The sequence below is a fragment of the Ascidiella aspersa genome, chromosome 1 (genome assembly GCF_963924565.1).
Source record: "Ascidiella aspersa chromosome 1, kaAscAspe10.2, whole genome shotgun sequence".
Lineage (NCBI taxonomy): Eukaryota > Metazoa > Chordata > Ascidiacea > Phlebobranchia > Ascidiidae > Ascidiella > Ascidiella aspersa.
In genome coordinates, this window is record NC_139447.1 from 6,110,369 (window position 1) to 6,127,682 (window position 17,314).

The 17,314-nt window shown below is 37.7% G+C and overlaps 1 protein-coding gene and 1 pseudogene across 2 annotated transcripts in view; both read left to right on the forward strand.

Moving 5' to 3' along the window:
• LOC146166746 (uncharacterized) overlaps positions 1–17,314 on the forward strand; it is a 25,498-nt pseudogene continuing 8,184 nt past the window's right edge. The window contains exons 1-17 of the transcript XR_014494671.1: positions 1–546; positions 1,368–1,500; positions 1,761–1,891; positions 3,266–3,398; positions 4,323–4,417; positions 5,522–5,721; positions 8,249–8,370; positions 8,860–8,926; positions 9,336–9,459; positions 10,308–10,490; positions 11,400–11,620; positions 12,141–12,291; positions 13,289–13,436; positions 14,158–14,297; positions 15,315–15,488; positions 16,057–16,194; positions 16,826–16,928. The product of XR_014494671.1 is annotated as an uncharacterized LOC146166746 (transcript). The remainder of the gene's footprint in view (positions 547–1,367; positions 1,501–1,760; positions 1,892–3,265; positions 3,399–4,322; positions 4,418–5,521; positions 5,722–8,248; positions 8,371–8,859; positions 8,927–9,335; positions 9,460–10,307; positions 10,491–11,399; positions 11,621–12,140; positions 12,292–13,288; positions 13,437–14,157; positions 14,298–15,314; positions 15,489–16,056; positions 16,195–16,825; positions 16,929–17,314) is intronic.
• LOC146166747 (inter-alpha-trypsin inhibitor heavy chain H4-like) overlaps positions 16,932–17,314 on the forward strand; it is a 1,893-nt gene continuing 1,510 nt past the window's right edge. The window contains exon 1 of the mRNA XM_083388917.1: positions 16,932–16,973. Coding sequence (XP_083245043.1) covers positions 16,941–16,973 — 33 coding nt within the window. The 5' untranslated portion in view covers positions 16,932–16,940. The remainder of the gene's footprint in view (positions 16,974–17,314) is intronic.

Genomic DNA, 17,314 nt, shown 5'->3' on the forward strand with positions numbered 1-17,314 from the left:
CGATGCGTGACTTGCTCGTCGCGAAGAAGCTCGCTCTTCCTCTGCTTCTCCTCCTCATCATCAACCTCTCCACGGCGTTGGTTCCTCCGGACACTCGCATCCGCGGCTGCGAGAACTTCCTCGACTTCCTCACGCGAACCGCAGTCCAGTACTCGGCCTCCTACTTCGCCGACAACCCTCGCGGCAACGGCACCTCACTAGACCCGGGGATGGTGGACCCACCGACGCCGGCTGCCCTCTTTAAGGCCTTCTACGGAACCACGGCCACGCCGGCCAACTTCAAGGAGGCCCTGCTGCAGATGTACTACGCCGACCCTGGACGCTTCGGCCCGGCAGATGACCAAGACCGCAATCTGATCCAGCTGCGCTCCAACATCTACACCTACGCTCAGGCGTCGAGCAACTGGCGAGGCGCAAGTTCGGAGTGCTGGTTTACCTGGGACTGACCGACCTGGCCAGCGCCTCCCGTGATTGGGTGCGCTTGCGCTGCTTGCGCAAACAATACGTGAAGCTCGCTGAGGCGTTTGTCGTCACCGAGCTGGAGAAGTGAGTTTTGAACTCGATCGTTCGATTTTGTCTTAAACTAAATGTTCTAAGCGAAAATGGGAAAAGCTTGTTAAAGCGAAATGGGAGATTAAACTTTTAACTCGATCGTTCGAACGCTGTTGTTTTGTATGAAGTCGACTGTTGAAAGCAAAATGGGAATCTTGTTTAAAGCGAAATGGGAAAATGAGAAAATGAGAAAAGCTTGTTAACAGCGAAATGGGAGATTAAAGTTTTGAACTGAATTGTTTGATCTCTGTCCTTTTGTGTGAAATCGAATGTTAAAAGCAAAATAGAAAAAAGCGATAATGGGAAAAATTTGGTGTTAATATCGCTACTCGTCGGCAACTAGGTTATCGGTGCTAATCGGACCCAAATAAGAAGTGAGATTTAACGCCGTGTGTTTTTTTCCTGCGAAAGTTTACATGCGTGTGAAACATCGGACTATTTTCTAACGTGAGGTGTTCTCGACGTTCTCGCGCCAAGTGACATTTGTCAAATGTATATGTAAACATAGCAAAACAGATGCCGACGTGCTGATCGAGACATGGTTAAATTTAAACTGGGGCACTTTCAAACGATTCATGCCAAGGTTGTTTGTGTGTTTATGAGAAATTTAATACTGGTGGTCAGAATTAATTTATTCCGCTTCATTTTAAAAAGTTCTATTCTATGGCAACCAGAAGTGCAATATTTCTAGAAACTATATAGCCATCGACTTGCAGCCGCACCGCGTTTAAATCCCGGACAAAACGCGATACGTGACAATACGCTCTGAGTAAGGATTTCCACACTTATGACTGTTGTCCATGTTTCTTCGGCAGGATTCGCAACGAGATCGGCGAGTTCAGGTTCGGCCGGTTCTTGGACCTCGGCTCCGGCACCACCCTGGCCTTCGTGGTCGACGACACGGGAAGCATGGGCGGCGAAATCGAGGCGGCCAAAGAAAGGGCCAAGGTTGGACTTGTATTACGTATATTTAAATCAGGTCTGCAAAGTTTTGAGGTCTTTGCGAAAAGCGGATTTCACCTTTTGTTAAATTAAAAAACAAATGTAGAATCACTTCGGTATTTTTCAAGCTCAATTGACCTAAATGACCAATCCAAATAAATTAGAGATAACGTTCCAAACGCTACTGGTCGTTATTTTGGGTATGTTGTGTTTTTGTTTGTTCGAACGATTTACTAAAGATTTTATATTCATGACATTTTTCACAGATGATCCTTCGTCAGCGGCAAGGATCGTTGGACCAGGCCCAGGACTTCGTTCTCGTTCCTTTTAACGACCCCGAAGTCGGACCCTTGACGGTCACCAACAACCAGGACGTTTTCACAGCAGCCATAGAAAAGTGAGATTGACGAGAACGTGAACATAAAAAGGGTCGAGACTACGAGACATCCACTCACATTATGCGTAACTGAGTTTTTACCAAGCTCCTTGAAATATTCACCCCCACAAAGCAACACAATTTCTTCGTATACAAACAACAGCAAACAAGGTGTTGTTTCAGGGATGTCCGATAATATCGAAAGCACTTGGACAACTGGACAATTCTAGTTTTCTAATTCATTTAATTAGAGCAATATGCGGCTAATTCTAATTCTAATCTAATTTGTGATTTGCTTGTGCGCTCTAATTCTAGTTCTAATCTAATTCGGGTTTTACCAAAAAATGCTACTTTGTCCAACGGCATTTTTACTTTCTTAGTGAAAAAAAAATTGAATCCCAACTCTTTTGTTGGAACGTAATTTTCACAGTCTGAAAAGTATAATCTATGCTAAAAGGCATCACAATTAGCACACACATATTTACCATTCACTTTTTTATTAGAATAATTTGCAATTTACTGAAACTGATTGTGAATATTCAAATGTAATTCTAGTTCTAATTCTAGTTCAAATTCGTTTTTTTCAAGAATACTGGTAATTCTAATTCTAATCTAATTTGAGAAAACTCAAAATGATCTAATTCTAATTCTAATCTAAATTGAAAAAACTGAAATGCTCTAATTTTAATTCTAATCTAATTTTAAAAAGCTAAAATAAATCTAGTTGTCCAAGTCTGATTGAAAGCCGATACCCGACGCCCAGCTGTAGTATCGGTACCGATCAGACACCAAATTACTATAGGAATTTCAGACTTAGTTTACTATCCAAAAACAAAAGTGATAGATTAACATATTGAGGTAACTATAAACGTTTTTTCACTAAAAGCAAATTAGGACTTACTAATCTGAAAAACATGATCATGGAACGTTTTGATTTCATTAATTTTGCTAGAATAAATCGTTTTCAGACCAAGATATTGCAGGCAATGAATATTTTTAACTGAGCATTGTTTTACTTCAAACGGTGCAAGCGACTTTACAGTTAAAATATCTTTGCAGATGTCACGTTAATATCAACTAGTTAATAAGACAAGTATCCTAGAAATAATCGTGATTTGGACTCGTGACAACTTACCAACTCCCCTTTTGAATATTATGTGATGAAAAAACTTTTTGTCATAAATCGACGTATATGCTGAGAAATATTGTCAGCAGTTCGGAATATATAGCTCGTTAGAACCTAAATATTTCCTTGATAATTACGAGATTTGGTATTGGATCGGATCGCGATACTTTTTGTCCAAAATATCGGTATCGGAATGTAATGTCAAGTATCGTACATCCGTAATTGAAACCACTATTTCAAGATTTTTTTTTTTTTTTTTTTTTTTACAGCCTTTACGCTCACGGCGGCGGTGACACTCCTGAACTGGCGATGCGGGGAATTTCGTTGGCGGTGGAAAACAGCAGGTTCGGCTCCACTATCTTCGTGATAACCGATGCGGAGGCGAAGGACATCGAACTACAGGTTGGACTAACATTAGATAGTCACGATGACATAACTAATAGTATTACCCCATGACACCGTTGGATGATTTAATTCCTTCCTTGACCCTGTTTTTGTCTGTGGAACTACATCGAACTACAGGTTTCGACTGAGATGAAATATTCCTAGATAATAGTATTACCCCAACGGCACCGTTGGATTTTTTAATTCGTTTCTAAAGCCTGTTTTTGTCTGTGAATCGGTTGAGCAAAGAAATAAAAATTTTACGTTTTTAATGCGGATTTTATGTTTCTTATGCACATAACTGCCCATAAAATGCCGCAGACTCCTATAGGTTTACTGTACTTGTATCAAATAATAATCTAGCTTATGTTTCGGTTCGTAAAAGTTAGTGGCAGTCTCCTGTATCGATCCTATCTTGCGATCGGTTTGCCAACGCGCCATATTAGAGGTTACAAGGAACAGGAATTCTCACGAATTACGCATGAATTTAAGACAGCGTATTGAAGAAGCCCTCAGGATCCATAACAAAACCGAGACGTGTGGAGATGGGCACGACACTTGTTGACGTCACGTTGGAATTTATTTTCTTCCTGACCTATGTTTATCAATGGAAGATCCACACACATATGTGTGTTAACAACTGAGATCTAGCTTTTCTGAAGCTGCTTTTGGACCAATGGTTACAGCTTACGTATCATTAGTACACCGAAAATTATGGAAGACTCACCGAATCTGTTGATCTATGATGCAAGCAGGGCAGGCTAGAAAAACAACTAGCCTGCAGTGAGGTTCGAACTCACGACCCTCGGTCAGACCTAAGTTTTACGCGATTCTTTGGCTTTTACTTTCCAAACGAAAACACTATATTTAAGCTTTAAATTTAAACGATAACCAACAAGACAAGCATTTAAAGTTAACTCATTGTTTATTTTTTTATTTCAGGATCTGGTCGTGGCTCAAGCCAAGAGAAAAAATATCAAGATCACTTTTCTACTGACACGAAATATCAATGAAGTCATGTGTAGTGGAGGCCACCCGTAAGTGATGAGATATTGCAAATTTACTTTCCAACTTTGGGGCGTAATGGTTCGAGGTTGTAGTAAGGCGTAGTAAGAATATGAAAGCTCATACTGAAATATTTCCAACATGATGTTGAAAATGAATATAGAGTTATTCGAAACGTTCAAAATGATAACTACTTCTGTATAGGCTTGGATGTTCCAATTACTTTCTAACTCTTCCTAAATGCTGTTAAAATATATAAAATCACCTTTTTAGGTTTCGTTAAGCCCTATTTTTAGGATGACGATTTAAAAAATATTAAACTAAAAAAGTTAGATGTTGAATATACAGTATGTAGATTTTAACTTTTAATACAGTGCATATCCTGGGGAATTCGAACCTTCACCCATATATCTGAACGTGTGTGTATCCAGTGGGGTGCGGTATCTTCAAGAAATTGATGCTTGCACTAAACTTGTTAACAGCAGAGCCTAATGGATTAACAGCACTTGAATACTGACGTCACGTTATGACGTAACTTTGTAACGTCGTTTTTTAAATTCTTCATGATTCTGCACACAAAAATCCCAGACCCGCCCGTCAATTAAATCTATACAGATATTAGTAAATACCAGTTGTTGTAAACTAATTTTTTAAATAAGTACCAGTCAAGTCTTTTGTAAAATAACTTGTTTTCAGTTTTATGAAATAAAATACTTCAATCCAAGTCATTTTTTCAAAAAAATGAATTAAGTCAAGTCAAGTTAGTTAAAAACAGTGACTTAAGTGCACTTAAGTCAAGTCAGTCATCACAACACTGGTAAATATACATAGACATTACTCGTACTTAGGGCCGAATTAGCGGTGAAGCCTAAGGCTGTTTAATAGAAAAGGGACTAGTTTTGCAAACTAAGCTATAAAAAGTAATAAAAAATAAAGTACATGCATGAAAAATTAAAATTATTGACTGCAACAAAAAGTAACCTTAAAAAAGGGCCGAATTTTTCAAGGGCCTTAGGGTATAGCCTTAGTAGATTAATCCGGCACAGTATCCATACGTAGCCCCGTATGGTTAATGTTTTGATGGTTAATCAGCTAATCGATGTTTAGTACAACACCCTTTCTTGTTTTACGTATAGCGGCCCCGTGGGATCGCTTGGCTATCGACGTTGCAACATTCCTTCGTTCAAGTTCAGCCGGGAGCTGTACAACTACCTGGCGGAAAGCACTGGTGGAAACGTCCTCGTCGTCTCCAAGTAGTCTTTTTTCAGCGCTACCGAAGTGATTGACAGCACGATCAAGCAGGGCGTCGTCGATATCGGCTTCGAGGTTCTTTCGAGTAGGTGGCGGGGTTTAAAGCATTTACCTCTATTTTTATCATGGGCTAACATCGAATATTAAAAACATAGCCGAATTGATGTTGACGACAAGCGATGACTCTTTTTGCAGAGAATGTCGATTTATTTCGTGAAAAATTTAGCGAGAAATTTCGGCAATTAGGTGTTAATATGGCTGAATATTAATTTCCATGAAATATATACAAGTATTTTTCGCTAAAAGTGTGTTTGCTTTGCTAAAGCCAATACAAGGAATGTAAAAAAATTAGCTTATTAGAGGCACAACTTTCGGAGCGATTGCTCAAAAACAATCTCGGCGCGCCAATTACGTCCAGGTCGCTTAAAACGGCGATGAACAGATCTTTTTTCGATGTATGATTTATGTTCTCGATACAAAGGTCTCAAACTAAAAGTGCTTTGCGATTAAAATTAAATGATGTATCAAAGCAACTATAACAGACCTAGGCAAACTACGACCCGGCCTGCAACTATAACAGACCTAGGCAAACTACGACCCGGCCTGCCAAGCAATATAATCCGCCCGCGATCAATTTTCAATAAAACCTTTTTCGGCAAACATTAGCCTTAACCTTGTTTTATTGATTTCAGAATTGTTTATTGAATACATTATACTTGTAACAAGGCATCTCACCTGTTACTACTCTTACCAGCTTGTCAAGACAAGGGTGTTTAAAAAATCTTTTAAAAGCATACACAAGTTGTATCATGTGAATTCGAGATCCCCTTTTTTGAGACGGCCCGCCAAGAAATTTTCTGTTTTTTTATGCCCAATACTAAACTTGAAGGTAGTTCTTGATAACGGACTATTAGGGAAGAATGGACATTCCGTATCGATAAATCATGTATTTATTTTCTCCGTGTAACAGCATTATCCATTTCGTTACGCTTAGTGATGTTTTATTCTTTACACTGCTTCTGTTTTCCTTCGCTGAATGCATTGCTTGTTTGGCCGTATTACCAGTCCAGTTTTTCTCGAATTAATCTAAATGACGCTGAGCTGTTGGTTCTTTCCGTTCATCGAAACGCTGCTAGAACTACTAAAAGAGCAAATTAATCGTTTGAAAATTCGAAGTGGGTCCCCGGTCGCGTTTTTGCGATCCCTTTGCTGTAATATACAACAACAAACCAAAATTATAAAAAAGGATATAGCCATGTTTAAAAATGTTTACAAACCTTTCAATAATTAGACTTTTATTGTCAGCCGTTTACTTTTTTGCCGCGAGATGTTTGAAAAGTTAAACTAAACAATACACGATCTTGGAATATTATAGTCATTCATTCAAACCATCTTAGAAAATTAACAAACCTAGAAAATTAACCAAGCTACATTTGAACTTGACTTTGACTAACTGAGATTTGGCGACACGGCGGTGATTACAATTTTAACGCGAAAGTTTGTAAAACTCTGAGAAGCAACAGTGAAAATTCGGCCGTGGCACCTGTTGAGGTGGAAAATTCAAAGCTAATTGGCATGCTAAAACCCGAACTTACGCCGTCTCCACTTGAAATTTCCAACCTCGCATTTCTGTTGATTTTGCTACCTTCAGGCTATATTAGGCATGAAGAAGCATACGTGCGTTGCGAGACTTTGCGAAAATCGTTTGGCAATATTGGATACAAATGTTTGCATATGCCCTTATTATAACGCTCTTAACCCAAAATATTTGTACGGAACGTATGCCAAAAATATGATAAACGATATGAATACTGTTTGTAGAGTCTTCTTTAAGTAGGACATAAATGTACGTATGTATGTAGGCTATATACACATTGCTATATGGCTAACCACAGTGTTGTAATAACTCGAGTCACTGTTTTTAAATGACTTGACTGAGCTCTTTTTCTCTTTTACGTTCATGTTATTTTTAAGTAAGGTGTTGCTCATAGTCGGACGAGTTTACTAATTTTACCAGCAATACTTTTTAAGATACGGATGACTTGGAATTGACTTGCTCCGTTTATGGCTTGACTGGGATTAGATTTGTTATTGATTTCAGAACGAGATACCATCTGTGACTTCTCTCTATGTTGAAAATAAATAAAGAGTTATTCGAAACGAATGATACCTACTTCTGTATGGGCTTTGATATTCTTATTACGTCTTACTACCAACCATTACCTCCAACCATTATGCTCCAGAAAGAGATTGATTTTGACTTTCGTTATTTTACAAATACCTTGACTTGGACTTCATTCATTTCCAAATGATTTGTATACAACATTAACCGTCCTGTCAGGGCCAAGTTTGTGCTTCAGCACACAACGCGTTCCTGGGGAGACATATTTCTGTTGCAACCAAAAAAATAAAATTATTTCGGCTGTCGTAAACTGTATTTTCTATGTGACATCTTAAATCGTCCTGCGGCAAGTTTTTTTAAAAATTTCGGCTTGAATTCACGTAGGCTAAGTAAACTTGAAAAAATAGGGTTGTACGCGGCCGGAAAGCCTAGGCACACCGTCTAACGATGGATACCTAATTTCTTTTTTCTTTTCACCTTTAATTTGCAGGCGAAGAAACGCGAAACTTTGCCGTCCCCGTCGACACTGCCTTGACGGAAATGTTCTTTCTATTTCTCGGCTCTTGCCGTGACATCACCATAACTCACAATGGTGAAATACTTCCTTTGAAGGTAAGTGTTAATATTGAACAAGATCACAAATTATCTAAATTGCTTTACAAGCTACGTTTGATCTCTTGACTGGCGTTTGATCACAGTTACAATAATAGCTTTAGAATCATTAAAGTCACATTGATGACTGACAACCTATGGTAGCCTAAGGTCATTTCAAGGTTCAATTTAGTACAGGACTTATTCTGTTGCTGACCAACACAATGCGCTATTTCCTTTCAATTAACGTCATTGAATTATAATGTGTTGCTATTATTTCCAAATAGCCATTTGTCGATTAGAATTTGTTTCTATGGGATCAGACATTTTTCAAAGCAATATTAGTATTTCTTTAAAAAAATGTCTGATCCTGGTTTTACTCGGGTTTTTAAACTTTAAGTTTTATTGTTTATATACGCGCCAGCGAAACAATGATGACAAGCAGAAACCTGCTGCCAATGGTTTTGGATTCTATAAAGATACGCCCTTTTATATATTTTGTTTCTATAGGATACCGTTTCATTAGGCAATTTCTATGAAGGCAAGATTGTGGTTGGAGACAAGTTAACGTTACTGCGCAAAAAACATGTACAGTGAAGGTAACCGTGTAACGTCTAGTGATAAAATAAACATGTAGATGTAATTTTAATTTTAACTCTGTTAGTAATCCAACGTTACAAGTATCTGTCCTGTTTTAGACCGTAGCACGCTCGACTGAAGGATTCCTGTTGACTTTGGCGAAGCAAACTACAGTTATCGGAGAAACGGCGGTTTATGAAACATTTGAAGGCAGGAGATTTTATCGAGTATCCGTAAAAAAATATTGTACCTTGTAGAACGATATAAAATTTCGAGTATAGGCCTTGGTTAATGAAAATCTATATATCCGCTACGTATAATGGTAGCATATATATCACAAACACATGGCTAACCCCAAAAGCCAATAGACTAAACTATAAAAATAATATTATGTCATCGATTCTTAGGTCAGCCACTATTTTCGGACCAAGTTACTTTGCTGTTGAACATTTACGGTGGAAACAAACTTGGAAGAGTGCGAGCTGTCAAGCTGATCTCCAAGGACACTGGGATGGTCGTACGGATCTTCAAGTAGATTTGCACTTAAACGATATACGCATCATAACGGAAGCGTAAATAGAAAATATGCCTCTTTTAGTTGCTAGGTATAAAATGTACCGTTAAACCGCCCGAACAAAACACAGCCGATGATTTCAATAAAATATTACTCTTCCTGAAAGATGTGAGGCTTACAACAAACTTAGTTTAACCCCCAAGAAAAAGAACACCAGAGGACTTTAAATCAGATTACGAAGTACATCAACAAAAATATTATTGGCTGTAGTACTATACTGAAAACATTTTAGTAGTGAAAAAATAGAAAATGTTTTGGGCATTTGTTTTATTTTCTTGAAACTGATTACAGCTGCAATAGCAACCGAAATACAGTGATGTAAACAAGTCATTTTGAAATGAGTTAAGTCCAAGCCATAATGAGAGCAAGTCTGTTCCAACTCCTTGTCATGAAAATTTAACGTTAAACTATTAAAATTGGTGAACTCGTCTGATTATGAGCAACACCTCACATACAAATAATACAAAACGCAATATATAGCAAGCAATATGTTTTATGTGCAGAAACTAAGATAAATAACCCAATTTAAAAAAATCCCTAATAAAATTTTATTTCAACCAAAGACATTTGTCCAAAACTTAAGTCAAGTCATATTTCCTACAAGACTTAAGTCGAGTCAAGTCATACTGTCCAAAAAACTTAAGTCAAGTCAAATCATTTGAGAATAGTGACTTAAATGAACTCATTGACTTAAGTCATTGCAACACTGTCAACACGCCTTAAACATATTGTAAATGTTAAAGCGCGGCCATTTAGTGATTACACCTTATTAACATTAACAGATTTTCGTATTTACTTAACGCAGAGTCACGGCCAATCCACCGCCGGAGTTTCGAATCCCGATAGTGCGCCCGCCCACCGACCCAGTGCTCGTGTTAGTAGAGGGGACAGACCTCTCAGGTGTGGCCTACTCACGCGTCATGACCACGACCATTGAGTTTGTGCATGTCAGCATCCAGTGCTCGGACATCAAGACGACCGTGTTCAGGTAGGGACGTCTGTTTTGTCAGTTGAGCGTGGTTTTGCAGTGGGTAGCGAAGGCTGGGGAACTATTAAATGATTTCACGTACAGTTACTTGGCTTTAAACAACCAGAAGTGGGTGCTGAGTTAAACTTAGGTTTAATGAACAAGACGAGATTGCTGTGTTAAACTTAGCTCTATTTAACAATACATGGATGCTGTAATAAACTTAGGTTTAATTAACAAGACTTGGATGCTACACCAAACTTGGCTCAAATTAACAATACGTGAATGCTGTACAGCATGGTTGCTCTATTAAACAGAGGGCGTTAGACATAAGACGACCATAAATTTAGGTGCGGCCATCTGATTTGTCAGTTCAGCGTTTTATGCAGTGGTTAACGCAGGCTGAAAGAAACTGCCAAACCATTTCACGTACAGTTACTTAGCTTTAATTAGCAAGACGTGGATGCTGCATAGCAGTGGTCGGCAATTTTTTTTGTTTCGGCCAAAATTCTCTTTCAAGAGCTATTGAAGGCCCACTACGTGAAAATTATACGACAACATGGTTAAAAGTAAATGAGGTACATATATGTTACAACCGAACATATTAAAGGTCCTACTGATTTTTACTTATGTGCGTAACTGTCGTCTTAGTGAACATTTTTCTAAATTACATGCCAAGATGGATTCGTAGCAGATGCATTGTTAGATTAGCACAGATAATACTAAAAAATGTGTTTTTAGAAAAAATGTGTTCCATTGAGATTTATAAAATTAAAAATCCATATCAAAAAATAGAATTTAGCTAATGAAATAAGTCGAATATAATTTAAATTGAACAACCTGAACCGTTTTATGTAACATTTAAGAACCAGAAATAAACCGAACAAATTAAAATGAATTTAAACCTCCACCATTCAATCTCTTTCGCAGACCCGGGGACTCGATACGACTCAACCTTGCTATCACCAACACTGCTGAGAAAGCAACGTCACTTCAACTTGGAGTGAGTGACACCCAAGAGTACGTCAGTGGCGCTGTGACACCCTCATCGGTGACACTTGCCGCAAACGGTGGCACCGCGGAAGCATCATTCGGGGTTACCGCTCCTGAAAAAGCCCTGGCTGGATCGGTTACATTGATCACCATATCAGGTGAGTTTTACCTAAAATTGTAGATCTCAAACTAGGTAACTAGAGTAAGTTATCATTCTCATTGAGTTTAGTTAAGGTTAAATTTCAGTTAGTGGCAGCAAGTCATTTTTATGACTGTTTGTTTAAATGTTAGAACATGGTTTGTTACCCTCGCACCACCCACGGGGTGCTAAATCAAAAAAAATGTATTGCTGTAATGTTTTTGCTCAGTTCAACGTTAAACTAACTGAGATTTTATTATTGTGTTACTGTATCATCAGTTAGTTGTATAACAATAAAATCACAATGGTTTTGTTATTCAAGCAATTCTAGAAGGGGTTGCGACAATTGGTTGGTGAATTGAAAGGGAAGCGAGAATTGGTTAGTGATTTGAAAGGGGTTGCAGCAAGAACAAAAGGTTAAGAAGCGCTGTGTCAAGATAGAATGACTCGTTGCGAGCAATTTATGTGTTAAAGATGTCTGTCATCTAGCGTGTTACAGGAGGATTTTGGCAGCAACACAAAACTTTTTTCCTTGGCAGCGAAGAGCAACACATCGAATTCCTTGCTTTACAAAACCTGCGAGTTGGTGGTCGGGCAGCTCGAGCGCCCTCGTGTGGGAACTTTCACCGTAAAGGCAAAAATCAACTCGAGGTTTGCGGAAACGATCATGACAAGTCTTGTGCAGAACGAGTAAGTGGTAAATTTAATATGACTATACAATATACATAACGCCATATATGTGCTATACGTAGCACTAAAAGGTTTTTTCGTCAAACAAATCTTGACGCACATTTTAAAACAAATCTCTAGCGGGACCGCAAAACAGAAGTAATTTTGGATAGACGTAGTTCAAACTCTATACAGTTTTATATTGGCGCTTTGTTGGACTACGTTGGTAGTTAAATCACGGAAAAGAAGCCATGCGTAAAATATAGCTTTGATTAACATATGTCTGTGTCTGAATCAGAATTTTCTTTCGAAAAACAAAATCTGCCTGAATCCGAATGGTGAAAACAAACGATTCTGGTTGGACATCGATGATAAAGAATAAAAGAAGTACAGAACTTTTTTTTTAGGTTTAGTAAGTTCTGTACTTACCTTATTCTGTATGTCTGTGCCTGGTTGCAAAAGTTTATGTTAAAGCTGGAAACAATTTTTTTTTACTGAAACAAAAGTATGAGACGTATACTTAACACAAGTTTGTCTTTAAACGGTATGGTAAAACAGTTATATCAGACCTAATAAGCTGTGAAAAATAAAAGTGACTCGATGAACGGAACGATTTTCGAGCGTTTATGTAACGTGCTAATGCCATAGGCGTAGCCAGGGGGGCCTAAGGGGCCATGCCCCCCCTAAAAAAAAATTTATAAATATTTTACACTTAATAATTTGTTTTGTAGTATTTATGAGCAGTACCACAATAGTCGATCACAGGATGCCACACCTTCAATTGTCATGCATTTTTACGTCACTACACTACTTTTAGACAGTTTTTGCTCTTTGACTGTTTTTTGAGTATTGCGTTAACACTCGGTCAGTTGCTGCTCGAAACGGTTTGCTAGCATTGTTATTTGTGTTCGTTACGGCAGTTAATACATTGACAAAAGCTAAACAAAAACTTCCAACTTTTTACTAATGCTACAGGACCAGGAGCCTAACAAAATAAAACCCTTCTTTTGCTTTACAGTGCGGACGTGAGTAGAAAGGCTGACTTTTACGTCTTGCTTCCCAAGGACGCTTTTATCACAGCCTTCAGCATGACTGTTAATGGTGAGACGTACGATGGAACAATCCGAGAAAATGAAGAGGCAAAACGTATTTTCAACCTAGCTCGGGTAAGCCATATTACAAGTTTAAGAGACGGGCTTCAATGTAACTTACATACACTAGTGCTTCGTTTGTAGAATGTTGTATTTCAAAAAACGCCGAGGTAACACTTTTTCGTTTGACAAAAATGCTTTATACAGTGTTTGATAACATTACAGGTTATAGAATATGGCTTCTATCGCGATGTCAGTTTAATTTAAATAAAAAAAGCAACTTTCCCTAAACTAGCCGATCTCTTTTATTACATAATCAGCACCATACCGAATATACGCCGGGTTTACAAATAGCCGAACAGGTCGCCCTTCGATTAAGTCCTGGTAATCATAGTGACACAGGTTGATATAATAATTGCATAGTGTTGTAATGAGTAAAGTCATTGACTTGATTGACTTGACTTAAGAGCACTTAAGTCACTGCTTTCCAAATGACTTGACTTTACTTAAGTCGTTTGACCAAAATAACTTGACTTGATTTAAGTCTTTTGGACAAGTGACTTGACTTGCACTTAAGTTATCGTCGAATGACTTTACTGGGACTTGTTTGCAACGCTGTTGATTGATGACTTGTTGTTTTTGCAAAAGACTTGACTTGGAATTGACTTTCTCTAATTATAATGTGTATTTATTCAAAAAGACCTTACTAGGACTTAAATTATTTTTCAAATGACTTGACTGGGACTTGAGTAATTTCAAAATGCCTTATTTACGACACTGCAATTACATAACTCAGGAACGGGACCTGACTGCTGGTCACGTGGCCGCTAGAGACACATCGAATTCTGTCTTCAAAACCTCGGTCAACCTCGCACCAAGGAAGACGGTTACCTTCGTTCTGACCTACCAGGAACTGCTGCAGCGAAAGCTTGGCAAGTAAGAACAGTGTTGCTTAGCGTACCTTGAAAAACTCGGTGAGCGGCTTCTTAAATGGTTACACTTGTCTATTGAAGTAAGCTAACAAACCTCTGTTACAAATGCCAATAGATAGTTTGAGTGAATTACACATTTAATCTAACACTTTACATTTGGTCTTATTTTTACAACGAGTAAATTTTATGATATTCAAAACACATCATTTGAGGATTTTAAATAAAGCATTGCCAGGAATTTGATCAATTAGTTGATAGGGTGTGTCTTTTAAATGAGAATGTTTTATGTCAAATAGACTGTAAAATCATACTTTGAGTGACAATTAGTGTACCCAAGTTAAATACAGACTTCAGTGCACTTAAGACATCGTTTTCAAATGACTTGACTTGACATATAGATTTTGGACAAACGACAATTTAAATAACTTAGATTAAAATTAAGGGTATTAATTAAATATAGTTTTGGTTAAATCCACTTTACATTTGGCGAAAAACAGTTTGCTGGTGTTTGTTGTGTTTTGGTAATTGCTACGTAAAATAGGTAAAACAGGTTGATCCATTATTATTTATTTTAAATCGTTGTATTTGAATTCTAATGACCTGATTTGCAACTGACTTGGATCGCGCATTGTTGGTTTAGTTCAATAGCTTCATACCTCTAATCCAGGGGTTCTTGAACTTTTTTTAACGTGACCTCTTGATTTTTTTTTCTGCTTCGCGTGGCCACGGTAGTCAAACAAAAAATCAAAAAAGGACGTCATAAATTGACGTCACAATGCAAATAGACCTTATAAATCAGCTGATTTCGGTGAAAAAATGTGAAAGTGAAACCGTTTTTTTTTAATGATCTATTTTCTTAAAAAAATAAATAAAAATTGATTACTTCTTAAATATACACTAAAATTTTAATTAGGCCCTAATGGAAACGCTAAAACTAGGACCCCAGTTTAAGAATCCCTGCTCTAAGCACTGCATTTTGATACTTATTAACACGACACCCTCCTGTACACTTTTTGTCAAGGTTCTTGTACGACGTCACTGTTCGCATGCTCCAACCGGTTGACTTCTTCAGCATTGAAGTTTCCATTTGTGAGACTGAAGTGATCGAGTCTGTCCAAGTGCTCGGCTTCGAAACAGACCAAACGGCAGTTGCTGGTCCGATCGAAGTACCCGGAGTTAGCGTGTCGAAGCATAGGTAATTAGGAAAAGTATATTCTAATGTTCAACAAAAAAATACTTACGGCAAAGGCTTATTTATGTACAAACGTTTCGACTACCTGTTCGGGCAATCTTCTGCAGGGAAATATAATTACAACGTTATAACGTGGCCCTTGTTGTTTTTCTTTTACGGCTTGTCGGCTATGTCATGTATATATTTTTTTGCAATTATATTGCCCTGAAGAAATCGTGTTCAAAGGCGTCCAACGAAATAAGCTGATTTTTCTCAAGTTTAGATTGCGAAGCTAAAGCGACATTTCGTGGTGTTGTAAATTGCAGACTTTTACAGCAACGTTGTTTCGTTAGTTCTAGCAAACCCAACGTTTAAACAATCAATTTCATTTTGCACTACTATTTATTTGAAACTGTACTAATTGAAATTGCACTAAGTAAGAAAGTCAAGAAAAACTATAGTTCATCCGAAAAACACTGCAATTCCACAAAAGGTATGCGTAATTCGACCTGAGTTTGATTGCCTATCTATGGATCTAATACCAACGGATCAATGCCGAAAACGCCCCTTAATTCATGTTAAATGTGCGCAGGAGCACGGCCGAAATCAGATACTCGCCGTCGGTCACCCAGCAGGAGGCAATCTCCCCGTTCGGACTCAACGGGAAGTTTTCAGTCGATTACAACCTGACGTTGAGCAGAAAGAAGGGAGATTTTGTACTGGCCGGAAGGTAATGATCAGGAACTTGACGAACGCCAAACACAATTCAACACGAGAATATACCTTTAAAAACTGAAAAAAAATATTTAGGATAAAACGTCAAGATTCAAGATTTGGGATAGCTAAAATACCTTGTGGTTATTGATTCGAGCTGCCCATTAATGTTAAAAGTAACAATAATTGGAAATAAAGAGTGCTTAGATAAATGTATTAGTTTTGTCGTCTCGTGTTTTAGTTGTGTTTTGACATAAATTGAGCCTTTGAGAAAATACGTATAACATTACAATTTTTATGATCAGACGCTAATCAAATATGCGCACCTACACTCGAATCATAGTTGACTCCTTTCTTAATAGAATCTAGTTGGATAACTACATAAACTTATTTGTTTATTCTTATTCAATGTATCTTTCCCTAGATTCCAAACACTTTCTATGCAGTTAGTCAAAATCTGATCAACTCACAGGTTTAGAACTGGAAAACAATGTTGAATTATTATGCTTACAATCTTCTCCATATTTATAGTCCAACTCACAATACACAAGTTCTCGTACACAGTGAACATTTATCCAGGGTCGCCCAAAATAATTTGTAGTTGTCTTCCATACCTACTTGACCTTGAAAGTTTCTTCCCCTGACAGCTACTTCGCACATTTCATCAACCCAGAAGGCTTGCCGATCCCGAAAAGAGTTGTCTTCGCTCTAAACATTTCCGGATTCATGTATGGCCACAAGATGGATCAAGTGAGATCAGCAATGGCCAGTATCCTGGCCAATCTTGGAGCGCTTGTAAGTTGCCTATTTTTTTTCAGCTGTAATATAATGCGGACATCGTATTGTAACTGTAAACTTTTCCTGCACAGTCGGAGTACCATTAACTTGAGCTTCTTGAGACTTGACTTAAGTCTTTTGGACTAATGAATTGGTTTGAAATAAAGTGTTTTCATTTTTATATCTAAAATTTGGTTATGTATTTTAATTTTCGCAAATAAAACAATTTTCTTGCTATATTTTGCATTTAATTTATTTTTTACTTGAGTTATTACTCGCAATCGGACGAGTTTACCAGTTCTAACACTTTGACGTAATAGTTTTAAGGCAAGAAATTGAGTTGAAGTTGACTTGCTCTA